General features: G+C 50.2%; 1 protein-coding gene across 1 annotated transcript in view; it reads left to right on the forward strand.

Moving 5' to 3' along the window:
* Positions 1-1421: 1421 nt before the first annotated feature.
* The window catches only part of cct6a (chaperonin containing TCP1, subunit 6A (zeta 1)), a 97858-nt gene continuing 85870 nt past the window's right edge, over positions 1422-13409 (forward strand). Inside the window, exons 1-3 of the mRNA XM_072493104.1 lie at positions 1422-1601; positions 2903-2966; positions 13222-13356. Of these exons, the coding sequence (XP_072349205.1) occupies positions 1465-1601; positions 2903-2966; positions 13222-13356 (336 nt within the window). The 5' untranslated portion in view covers positions 1422-1464. The remainder of the gene's footprint in view (positions 1602-2902; positions 2967-13221; positions 13357-13409) is intronic.

Below are 13409 nucleotides of genomic sequence, written 5' to 3' on the forward strand. Positions count from 1 at the left end.
AGAGTACAGCCATACCATGGCATGACAGCAAATCTCACCCATTCAAGTTTGCTACACGACAACAAGCAGACCAGCTTTCAAGGCAGCTGACATACGACATTACTACTGCAGACAGAGACACCAATCCAGGTCAGGCAAGGAAGATGACATCAAGAATCGCTACCACAAGCATCTAAAAAAAGAGTCCAAATCAGACAACGAAGTGATTTGACCATTTGAACACCACCTGATGACTTCTTGGTTCCTTAAGCGCAGGGACACTGATGGCAGGGAATGACAACATCAACGTTGACACTTCAATAACAAAACAAGAAAGCCACTCGACCATATAAATTCATGAACTTTGGACTCATACATATTATTTGGTATTGTATAATCATCACTGTCATCATGATTTGTACATGTCATCACTTATCTACCTATTTTGTTCAATTTTCTTTAACACTGTACAGAAAATATGTAACACGAAAAAAGGGGGGATGTGGTGATATGCATCACTGTAACTACACAAGGGGCTAATGCAAATACACCAAGACTATGTAAACACTAGTGGGAACACCAGAGACAGTGTGACATGCAGACATACAGCTAATGAACACATAGAATAGGCCAGGACCAATGGGCAGTCAAGACACCCAGAGGTGACACTGCCACAAGGGGGCTACCCACATATAAGGACAGGGCAGACAGGCTCGTTCTCTTTCCACAGGCGACACTCCGAGAGAAGGACAGGGGCAGATCAGAGCATCACACCCACCACGTGGCTTAGAGCAGACTGGTTAGTTAGACTGAGTTAGACGGCAAGATTAGCAGGAGAGTCAAACTCAAGTCGGAGAATTGTTAACTGGTCAATAATGTGTTAAACCTGTCTCCAAGTCTGAAACTTGCTTTGTCGGAGCAGACACCAAGGAAGCAGCTTATGCGACATGAAGGGGCCTCCGCACTGAAACTCCAGAGCGCCTGAATCTGTGAAGATCATCACCGGCTGCAAACCAGGCCCCGCCCCGGCCCCGCCCCGGCCCCGCCCACAGACTCGCCCCGGCCCCGCCCACAGACTCGGCCCGGCCCCGCCCACAGACTCGGCCCGGCCCCGCCCACAGACTCGCCCCGGCCCCGCCCACAGACTCGGCCCGGCCCCGCCCACAGACTCGGCCCGGCCCCGCCCACAGACTCGCCCCGGCCCCGCCCACAGCTTCCAGAACTTTCTCCATCCCGGCTGCAGGAAGCCGCCTCTCAGCCAACCCGGGGCCGGGCGGCGTGGCGGTGATTGACATGCAAATCGGCCAATCAGCGGGCGGCGCGGCGGACAGCGGGCCGCAGCCGGCAAATGGGGGGCCGGGGTGGGGCACGGCCGGGTGGAGCCAATGGGGAGCCGGCGCGGGGCCTCCTCCAGCCAATGTGGCCCCGGGACGCGCGCCTGCGCACTCACTCTGCTCCCCGCGCGCTGCCAGTTGAGCCGCGAGGATGTCCGCCATCAAAGCTCTCAACCCCAAAGCGGAGGTGGCCCGGGCCCAGGCCGCGCTCGCCGTCAACATCAGCGCCGCCCGGGGGCTGCAGGACGTCCTGAGAACCAACCTGGGGCCCAAAGGAACCATGAAAATGTGAGGCTGCGGCCTAGTGAGCGGAGCCGGCAGAGAGCACGCGGCCCGGGTGGGGGAGAGAGGGGGTTGGGGGGGGGAGAGAGAGGGGGTGGGAGAGAGAGGGGTGGGGTTGAGAGGGGTGGGGTTGGGGGGGGGGGGGAGAGACAGGTGGGGTTGGGGGGGGGAGAGACAGGTGGGGTTGGGGGGGGGAGAGACAGGTGGGGTTGGGGGGGGGAGAGACAGGTGGGGTTGGGGGGGGGAGAGACAGGTGGGGTTGGGGGGGGAGAGAGGGGGGGTTGGGGGGGGGGGGGAGAGAGGGGGGGTTGGGGGGGGGGAGAGAGAGGGGGGGGGGGAGAGAGAGGGGGGGGAGGAGAGAGAGGGGGTTGGGGGGGAGAGAGAGGGGGTTGGGGGGGGAGGAGAGAGAGAGGGGGTTGGGGGGGGAGAGAGAGAGGGGGTTGGGGGGGGGAGAGAGAGAGGGGGTTGGGGGGGGGGGGAGAGAGAGGGGGGGGGGGGGGGGAGAGAGAGGGGGGGGGGGAGAGAGAGGGGGGGGAGGAGAGAGAGGGGGTTGGGGGGGAGAGAGAGGGGGTTGGGGGGGGAGGAGAGAGAGAGGGGGTTGGGGGGGGAGAGAGAGAGGGGGTTGGGGGGGGGGGAGAGAGGGGGTTGGGGGGGGGAGAGAGAGGGGGTTGGGGGGGGGGAGAGAGAGGGGGTTGGGGGGGGAAGAGAGAGAGGGGGTTGGGGGGGGGGGAGAGAGAGAGGGGGTTGGGGGGGGGGAGAGAGAGAGGGGGTTGGGGGGGGGGAGAGAGAGGGGGTTGGGGGGGGGGAGAGAGAGGGGGTTGGGGGGGGGGAGAGAGAGGGGGTTGGGGGGGGAGAGAGAGGGGGTTGGGGGGGGGAGAGAGAGGGGGTTGGGGGGGGGAGAGAGAGGGGGTTGGGGGGGGGAGAGAGAGGGGGTGGGGTTGGGGGGGGAGAGAGAGGGGGTGGGGGCCGAGAGAGAGGGGGTGGGGTTGGGGGGGGGGAGAGAGCGGGTGGGGTTGGGGGGGGAGAGAGAGGGGTTGGGGGAGAGATAGGGGGTGGGGTTGGGGGGGGAGAGAGAGGGGGTTGGGGGGGGGAGAGAGCGGGTGGGGTTGGGGGGGGAGAGAGAGGGTGGGGTTGGGGGGGGAGAGAGGGTGGGGTTGGGGGGGGGAAGAGGAGAGAGAGGGGTTGGGGGGGCGAGTGGGGTTGGGGGGGGGAGAGAGGGGGTGGGGTTGGGAAGAGAGGGGGTTGGGGGGGTGCAGCAACACAGGCTGTCTGAGCTCCAGTTCATTTGCTCCACTTTATTTCCTCAGGCTTGTTTCTGGTGCTGGAGACATCAAGCTTACCAAAGATGGTAATGTTTTGCTGCATGAAATGGTAAGTGAATATCCGTTCACACATTCAGATTTGGAGAACTGCAGCTGTGCATTGTTGGAAGTAAATTGAGTTGGATGTTTTGAAAGTTTTCTGAACCTATTATACAAAATTGTCTCTGGAGACCCTGGTACAGAGCGATTCTTTGTTCGCCAACGTGTTGGAAAAGCGAAACCTCAGAAGGATGTCAGAAATGACTGCCCAGTTGAGAAATCACATAATACTTAGATGTTGTATGTCATGTATGCAAGGCATTATTTACATTTGAACATTGTCTGGTTCAGACTTTTCACTTAATTTAAACAAGTTTCGGGCATTCACATGGCAGAGCAAGTATTTCTCACCATCATTCTCTCTAATCTCTTCCCTTGCGATTCAAACTCTACCATTACTGTAAATGTTTCTGTCATCGTGTTTTCTTTCATCACACATTGTTGGTAAATTATCAGTCCTCAAATATTCCTCCAATATTGGGAAGGAAAGCCATTGTTTTCTGTTCTTGCTCCAAACCCTGTTCTCTACTGATCAAATACACCCTTTCCATAGCAACTGACTTTGAGATTCAGCTGGTCTCTTTCCAGTCCTAGTTGTAACATTTGACTGAAGCAGTAGAATACAGCTAAGAAGGTTGTGCAGAGCTCCTAGGTGACTGCTTGGAGACTGGACTGATCCAACAACCAACCAAATGAGTATGTCACCACCGTCACAGACTTAAGCAAATCTGTGGACTGCGTGCCAAAGAAAGCAGTACGTACATCCCCAAATGGAAACCATGGCATACATAGAACATGGAACAGTACAGCACATGACAGGTCCTTCGGCCCTCGATGTTGTGCCGAGCATTGTCCGAAACCAAGATCAAGCTATCCCACTCCCTGTCATTCTGGTGTGCTCCATGTGCCTATCCAATAACCGCTTGAAAGTTCCTAAAGTGTCCGACTCCACTATCACAGCAGGCAGTCCATTCCACACCCTAACCACTCTGAGTAAAGAACCTACCTCGGACATCCCTCCTATATCTCCCACCCTGAACCTTATAGTTATGCCCCCTTATTACAGCTACATCCACCCGAGGAAATAGTCTCTGAGCGTCCACTCTAACTATCCCCCCCTCTCATCCCCCTCCGCTCCAAAGAGAAAAGCCCTGGCACAAAGAACAAAGAAATGTACAGCACAGGAACAGGCCCTTTGGCCCTCCAAGCCCGTGCCGACCATGCTGCCCGACTAAACTACAATCTTCTACACTTCCTGGGTCCGTATCCCTCTATTCCCATCCTATTCATGTATTTGTCAAGATGCCCCTTAAATGTCCCTATCGTCCCTGCTTCCACCACCTCCTCCGGTAGCGAGTTCCAGGCACCCACTACCCTCTGCGTAAAAAAACTTGCCTCGTACATCTACTCTAAACCTTGCCCCCCTCACCTTAAACCTATGCCCCCTAGTAATTGACCCCTCTACCCGGGGAAAAGCCTCTGACTATCCACTCTGTCTATGCCCCTCATAATTTTGTAGGCCTCTAACAGGTCCCTTTCAGTGACCTGTACTCCTAGATCTCTCTGACTTTCAATACTCTTGAGGGTTCTACCATTCACTGTATATTCCCTACCTGCATTAGACCTTCCAAAATGTATTACCTCACATTTGTCCGGATTAAACTCCATCTGCCATCTCTCTGCCCAAGTCTCCAAACAATCTAAATCCTGCTGTATCCTCTGACAGTCCTCATCGCTATCCGCAATTCCACTTACTAATCAAACCAGTTACATTTTCCTCAATCATTGATATATACGACAAACAGCAAAGGTCCCAGCACTGATCCCTGTGGAACACCACAGGTCACAGCCCTCCAATTAGAAAAGCATCCTTCCATTGCTACTCTCTGCCTTCTATGACCTAGCCAGTTCTGTATCCACCTTGCCAGCTCACCCCTGATCCCGTGTGACTTCACCTTTTGTACTAGTCTACCATGAGGGACCTTGTCAGAGGCCTTACTGAAGTCCATACAGACAACATCCACTGCCCTACCTGCATCAATCATCTTAGTGACCACCTTGAAAAACTCTATCAAGTTAGTGAGACACGACCTCCCCTTCACAAAACCATGCTGCCTCACTAATACGTCCATTTGCTTCCAAATGGGAGTAGATCCTGTCTCGAAGAATACTCTCCAGTAATTTCCCTACCACTGAAGTAAGGCTCACCGGCCTTTAGTTCCCAGGATTATCCTTGCTACCCTTCACAACAGGGGAACAACATTGGCTATTCTCCAGTCCTCCGGGACATCACCTGAAGACAGTGAGGATCCAAAGATTTCTGTCAAGGCCTCAGCAATTTCCTCTCCAGCCTCCTTCAGTATTCTGGGGTAGATCCCATCAGGCCCTGGGGACTTATCTACCTTAATATTTTTTAAGACACCCAACACCTTGTCTTTTTGGATCTCAATGTGACCCAGGCTATCTACACACCCTTCTCCAGACTCAACATCTACCAATTTCTTCTCTTTGGTGAATACTGATGCAAAGTATTCATTTTAGTACCTCGCCCATTTCCTCTGGCTCCACACATAGATTCCCTTGCCTATCCTTCAGTGGGCCAACCCTTTCCCTGGCTACCCTCTTGCTTTTTATGTACGTGTAAAAAGCCTTGGGATTTTCCTTAACCCTATTTGCCAATGACTTTTCGTGACCCCTTCTAGCCCTCCAGACTCCTTCCTACTTTCCTTATATTCCACACAGGCTTTGTCTGTTCCCAGACTTTTAGTCCTGACAAATGCCTCCTTTTTCTTTTTGATGAGGCCTACAATATCTCTCGTTGTCCAAGGTTCCCGAAAATTGCCAGATTTATCCTCCTTCCTCACGGGAACATGCCGGTCCTGAATTCCTTTCAACTGACACTTGAAAGCCTCCCACATGTCAGATGTTGATTTGCCCTCAAACATCCGCCCCCAATCTATGTTCTTCAGTTCCCGCCTAATATTGTTATAATTAGCCGTCCCCCAATTTAGCACATTCATCCTAGGACCACTCTTATCCTTGTCCACCAGCACTTTAAAACTTACTGAACTGTGGTCACTGTTCCCGAAACGCTCCCCTACTGAAACATCTACCACCTGGCCGGGCTCATTCCCCAATACCAGGTCCAGTACTGCCCCTTCCCTAGTTGGACTGTCCACATATTGTTTTAAGAAGCCCTCCTGGATGCTCCTTACAAACTCTGCCCCGTCTAAGCCCCTGGCACAAAGTGAGTCCCAGTCAATATTGGGGAAGTTGAAGTCTCCCATCACCACAACCCAGTTGTTTTTACTCTTTTCCAAAATCTGTCTACCTATCTGCTCCTCTATCTCCTGCTGGCTGTTGGGAGGCCTGTAGTAAACCCCCAACATTGTGACTGCACCCTTCTTATTCCTGATCTCTACCCATATAGCCTCACTGCCCTCTGAGGTGTCCTCCCGTAGTACAGCTGTGATATCCTCCCTAACCAGTAGCGCAACTCCGCCACCCCTTTTACATCCCCCTCTATCCCGCCTGAAACATCTAAATCCTGGAACGTTTAGCTGCCAATCCTGCCCTTCCCTCAACCAGGTCTCTGTAATGGCAACATCATCATAGTTCCAAGTACTAATCCAAGCTCTAAGTTCATCTGCCTTACCCGTAATACTTCTTGCATTAAAACATGTGCACTTCAGGCCACCAGACCCGCTGTGTTGAGCAACTTCTCCCTGTCTGCTCTGCCTCAGAGCCCCACTGTCCCTATTCCCTAGTTCTCCCTCAATGCTCTCACCTTCTGACCTATTGCTCCCGTGCCCACCCCCCTGCCATACATGTTTAAACCCTCCCGTATGACACTAGCAAACCTCGCGTCCAGGATATTTATGCCCCTCCAGTTTAGATGCAACCCGTCCTTATATAGGTCACACCTGCCCCGGAAGAGCTCCCAGTGGTCCAGATAACGGAAACCCTTCCTCCTACACCAGCTGTTTAGCCACGTGTTTAGCTGCTCTATCTTCCTATTTCTAGCCTCACTGGCACGTGGCACAGGGAGTAATCCCGAGATTACAACCCTAGGGGTCCTGTCTTTTAACTTTCTGCCTAGCTCCCTGAACTCCTGCTGCAGGACTTCATGCCCCACCCTGCCTATGTCGTTAGTACCAATATGTACAACGACCTCTGCCTGTTTGCCCTCCCCCTTCAGGATGCCCTCTACCCGTTCGGAGACATCCTGGACCCTGGCACCAGGGAGGCAACATACCATCCTGGAGTCTCTTTCACGTCTACAGAAGCGCCTATCTGTGCCCCTGACTATAGAGTCCCCTATTACTATAGTTCTTCTGCGCTTTGACCCTTCCTCCTGAACATCAGAGCCAGCCGTGGTGCCACTGCTCTGGCTGCTGCTGTTTTCCCCTGATAGGCTATCCCCCCAGACAGTATCCAAAGGGGTATACCTGTTCGAGAGGGGGACAACTACGGGATTTCTGCACTGACTGCCTGCCCTTTCTGGTGGTCACCCATTTCTCTGCCTGCACCTTGGGTGTGACCACCTTTATATAACTGCGATCTATGACGCTTTCCGCCACCTGCATGCTCCTAAGTGCATCCAATTGCTGCTCCAACCAAACCATGCGGTTTGTGAGGAGCTCCAGTTGGGTGCACTTTCTGCAGATGAAGCCACCCGGGATGCTGGAAGCCTCCGGGACCTGCCACATCTCACAGTCAGAGCACTGCACCCCTCTAACTGACATTGCGTCAATTAATTAAAAGTTTTTTAAAAAAAATTTATATATTAAAAGTTTTTTAAAAAAAAAAGTTACTGTTAACTATCTGTTTCCTAGCACTAGATTTCTAATATAAATGCGAAAGCTAAATATAGTACTCTCCGATCTCTGGCTTAGATACCCCTCTAAATTATAATTAAGTAATTATGTTTAATTAGTTACCAATGCTTAATTTTTTTAATTTAGTGTAGATTCCCAACCAGCCACTCAGGTCACAGCTTTTCTGTGATGTCACTTCAGTTTCCCCCCGACACAGACAATTTGAAAAAGGTATAAAAGTAAAAATGAGTAAAAATCACTTACTTACCTTCTGAGTGTCTTAGATGTTCTCAGGTTCTTTCCCTGACAGAGACTCCTCCTCCTTCTCCGAACGGCTCCCGAAACTCGGCCGCGATCTTTTAAAATCTCCACTCTGACTTGCAGCTCCTGCGCTTTTTAAATCTCCCTCAACCTTTCCTCATAAGACCTATCCTGCAAACCGGGCAGCATCTTGGTAAATCTCCTTTGCACCCTTTCCAATGCTTCCACGTCCTTCCTATAATGAGGTGACCAGAACTGCACACAATACTCCAGGGTCAAGAATAGTTGCAGCATTACCCACTGCTCTTAAACTCAAGCCCCCTGTTAATAAACGCTAACATGCTATAAGCCTTCTTCACACCTCTGTCCACTTGAGTGGCAACCTTCAGAGATCTGGACATGAACCCCAAGATCTCTCTGTCCCTCCACATTCCTCAGAACCCTGCCGTTGACCCTGTCTTCTATGTGCTAGCCAGTTACTTATCCAATTGGCCAAATTTCCCTCTGTCCCACACCTCCAGTTACTTATCCAATTGGCCAAATTTCCCTCTATCCCACACCTCCTTACTTCATGAGCCGACCATGGGGAACCTTATCAAACGCCTTACTAAAATCCATGTATACAACATCAACTGCTCTACCTTCATCTACACACTTCGTTACCTCCTTTGTGAGGCAAGACCTACCCATCACGAATCCATGTTGACTATCCCGGATTAAGCTGCATCTTTCCAAATGGTCATAAATCCTATCCTTCAGGACCTTTTCCATTATCTTCCCGACCACTGAAGTAAGACTAACTGGCCTATAATTACCAGGGTCATTCCTATTCCCTTTCTTGAACAGAGGAGCAACATTCACCACTCTCCAGTCCTCTGGCACTAGCCCCGTGGACAGCGAGGACCGAAAGATCGAAGTCAAAGGCTCTGCAATCTCATCCCTTGCCTCCCAAAGAATCCTTGGGTATATCCCATCTTGCCCAGGGGCCGTGTCAGCCCGAATGTTTTTCAAAATTGCTAATACATCCTTCCTCAACATCTACTTCCTTCAGCCTACCCGCCTGAATCTCTCTCACATCCTCAAAAATATGGCCCCCCTCATTTGTGAACACTGAAGAAAAGTATTCATTCAACTCCTCCTATTTCTTCTGACTCCATGCACAAGTTCCCTCTACTGTCCTTGACCGGCCCTACCCTTACCCTGGTCATTCTTTTATTTCTCACATGACTAAAAGGCCTTGGGGTTTTCCATGATCTGACCCGCCAAGGACTTCTCATGCCCTCTCCTAGCTCTCCTAAGCCTTTTTTTCAGCTCATTCCTTGCTACCTTGTAGCCTTTAATGACCCGACTGAACGTTGTTTTCTCATCCTTACATACTCTTTCTTTTTCCTCTTGACAAGACATTCAACCTCTTTTGTGAACCATGGTTCCCTCACACGGCTATTTCCTCCCTTCCTTGCTGACAGGAACATGCCTATCAAGGACACGCAGTATTTGTTCCTTGAACAAGCTCAACTTTTCATTTGTGCCTTTCCCTGACAGTTTCTGTTCCCATCTTATGCTCCCTAATGAAATGAAAATCGCTTATTGTCACAAGTAGGCTTCAATGAAGTTACTGTGAAAAGCCCCTAGTCGCCACATTTCAGCGCCTGTTAGGGGAGGCTGTTACGGGAATTGAACCATGCTGCTGACCTGTCTTGGTCTGCTTTCAAAGCCAGCGATTTAGCCCGCCTAATCGCATCATAATTACCCCTCCCCCAATTATACATCTTGCCCTGCCGTATGGCCCTATCCCTCTCCATTGCAATAGTGAAAGACACTGAATTGTGGTCACTATCTCCAAAGTGCTCTCCCACAAACAAGTCTTAACACTTGGCCCAGTTCATTACCCAGTACCAAATCCAATGTCGGCCTATCCATATATTGTGTCAGGAAACCCTCCTGCACATATTACAAAAACTGCCCCATCCGAACTGTTCGACCTATAGAGGTTCCAATCAATATTTGGAAAGTTAAAGTCGCCCATGACAACTACCCTGAGACCTCCACACCTATCAATTATCTGTTTTGCAATTTCTTCCTCCACATCTCTTACTATTTGGGGGCCTATAGAAAACTCCTAACAATGTGTCCGCTCCTTTCCTATTTCTAACTTGGCCCATATTACCTCAGGTCAAACTGCCTTTCTGCAGCCGTTAAACTATCCTTGATTAACAATGCTACTCCTCCACCTCTTTTACCACCTTCCCTACTCATACTGAAACATCTATATCCCGGAACTTCCAACAACCATTCCTGTCCCTTTTCTAACCATGTCTCCGTAATGGCCACAACATTGTGGTCCCAAGTACCAATTCACGCTCCAAGTTCACCTACCTTATTCCGGATGCTCCTTGCATTGAAGTAGACACACTTCAACCCACCTTTCTGTCTGCCGGTACACTCCTGCGACCTTAATACCCTCCTCAGTCCTTCACTACTCTCGACACTGGCTTCTGGACGACAGCTCGTTTTCCCAGCCCCCTGACAAATTAGTTTAAACCCCCCCGAAGAGCCGTAGCAAATTTTCCTCCCAGGATATTGGTGCCCCTCTGGTTCAGGTGCAAACCATCCTGTCGGTACAGGTCCCACCTTCCCCAGAATGTGCTCCAATTATCCACGTACCTGAAACCCTCCCTCCTGCACCATCCCTGCAGCCACGTGTTAATCTACACTCTCTCCCTGTTCCTCACCTCACTAGCACGTGGCACCGGCAACAAACCAGAGATGACAACATGGTTTGTCCTGGCTCTCAGCTTCCACCCTCGCTGCCTAAATTCCTGTTTTAAATCCCCGTCCTTTCTCTTGCCTATGTCGTTGGTACCGATGTGTACCATAACTTGTGACTGCTCCACCTACCCTTTAAGGATTCTGAAAACACGGTCCGAGACGTCACGGACCCTGGCACCCGGGAGGCAACATACCATCCGTGAGTCTCTTTCGTTACCACAGAACTGTCTATCTGTCCCTCTAACTATTGAGTCCCCAATAACCATTGCTCTCCTGCTCTCCCTCCTTCCCTTCTGAGCCACAGGGACGGACTCAGTGCTGGAGATCCGTTCATCGTGGCTTACCCCTGGTCGGTCGTCCCCCTCAACAGTATCCAAAGCGGGATACTTGTTACTAAGGGGAACGACCACAGAGGATCCCTGCACTGACTGCTTCCTCCCAGCCCCTCTCACCGTCACCCATCTATCTTGATTCTTCGGAGTAACTACATCCCTGAAGCTACTATCTATGACCACCTCTGCCCCCCGAAGTTCATCCAGCTCCAGTTCCCTAATGCTGAGGAGCTGGAGATGGGTGCACTTCCCACAGGTGAAATCAGCAGGGACACTGACGGCGTCCCTCCCCTCAAACATTCTGCAGGAGGAACATTGCACTGCCTTCCCTGCCATCCCCTCTAGATAAAAAAGAATGAAAGAGCTTGCCTGTTATTCACTCTACCCTTTATGTTAAAGGAGGTGGAAGAGTGGGAGAACTCGACAAGCGTAGTGTCTAGGGTTTAGAAACTGCCCAACTTCAATACAGGTAAAAATAAAGCACTTAACCAGCAACCAATGCGCCCCACACGAGAACAGCAATCAGCTGTTGGGGGTCTGTGCAAACAATTTACATCTTTACTCCTTACCCAGCAGTCACTCTCCTCACTCCGACCGGATTCATTGGGAGATTGATTCCCTACTGAAGGACAGATCTGAGACGTTCATGTTTTGGACTCTGACCTATGCAAGAAGTCCAGGTACGACCTCCGCAAAGCCATCCAGGATGCCAAGAGAATATCAGACCAAGCTAGAGTCACAGACTCGCGTTACAGATTCTATTTGGTTGTGGCAAGGCCTCAACATAACGGGCTACAAAGCGAACCGCATACTGTGCGGAAAAGGTTTTTCCTCTTGTCGCATTGCTCTTTTGTGAATTATCTCACATTTTTCATCCTTTCTCGCAGTAAGTCCCATTCACCTTTTGCCCCTGTGCTCGCTGATCTTCATTGGCTCCTGGTCAGGCAACGTCTTGATTTTATAATTCATGTTATAATTTTCAAGTTCTCCCAGGGTCTCATTCCTCCCTATCCTGGTAATCCCCAGTCCCACAACACTCCCAGGTTCCCTGAACGCCTCGAATGCTGGTCTATTCTGCTTTCCCAGTCAGATTTACTCCAGTATTGGTGACCAGTTATCTAAACGCCAAGCTCTGGAATTCCCTCCCTAAAGCGCACTACCTCACTTTTCTTCAAATCTACCTTTTTGAGTAACTGATATCCCCTTGCTGGCCACGCTGTATTTTGTAATGCTCCGTGAAGTGTCTCGAGACATTTCATTACACTAAAGGTGCCAAACAAATAGAAATTGTTGTAGAATTAAATCTGTCTTGCAAGTTTAATTAATAAAAGTAGAATTATTGAAAAATTAGTAAAGCAGGTTGAGTATGCTGGTTTTGTGATTGATGTATTGCAACTCAATGAAATGAAAACTTGTCGCTCTTCGTTTCCCCCCCTCTTTTTCTGAGCAATAAAATGTGGTTCATCGATGCTCAGTTCATTCAGTTGGCATTGCATCTTGGGTATTGTTGCAAGGTTAGGGATGAGAGACCCGGCAATAGTGGCCTGGTTCTTCACAACAATACATTCTGCACCACGTCCAGAATGACTGGGGAGCTGTATTATTCAAGTACATTCAAGGATTACTTCAACTGGACAAAAGAACGGAAACATTTGCATTGTCATTTCTTATTCTACATTTGTAGGAGATCTGATTATCAAGTATTTCTTGGGAGTAGATAGGAAAAATAACTTTACAGTCCAAAATAGTTGGGGCATAGTCTTAAAATTAACGCTCAGCAATTTGGGTACGTTGTCAAAGCTCAGTGGGAAGCTGGAACACCATCTGAGTCTGGAGGATCAGATTTAAAAAAACTGGGATTGATAGATTTTGGGTAAGGTTATTAATAGATGTGGAGCCAAAGTCGGTTGATGGGAGTTAAGATACGGTTTGTACATGATCTATTTGGATGGCAACCGGGCTGGATGACATCTTTCTGAACCTAATGGGAAATAGCTTCATCTGTTTTATGGAATCAGTAATAAATAATCCACGCATGTCTGTAGAATGTGCAATGTTTTTGAAGCTACCAATGATTCCATTGCAGCAAATCCAGCACCCAACAGCCTCTCTAATCGCTAAAGTGGCTACTGCTCAGGATGACATGACTGGTGACGGCACCACTTCCAACGTGCTGATTATTGGCGAGCTGCTGAAACAAGCTGATCTCTACATTTCGGAGGTAACAAATACATTTGGTTCTGGTTTTGTCACTGATTCTCAGCAGGGTGGAGT

This window comes from Scyliorhinus torazame, chromosome 30 (assembly GCF_047496885.1).
Source record: "Scyliorhinus torazame isolate Kashiwa2021f chromosome 30, sScyTor2.1, whole genome shotgun sequence".
NCBI classification, from domain to species: domain Eukaryota; kingdom Metazoa; phylum Chordata; class Chondrichthyes; order Carcharhiniformes; family Scyliorhinidae; genus Scyliorhinus; species Scyliorhinus torazame.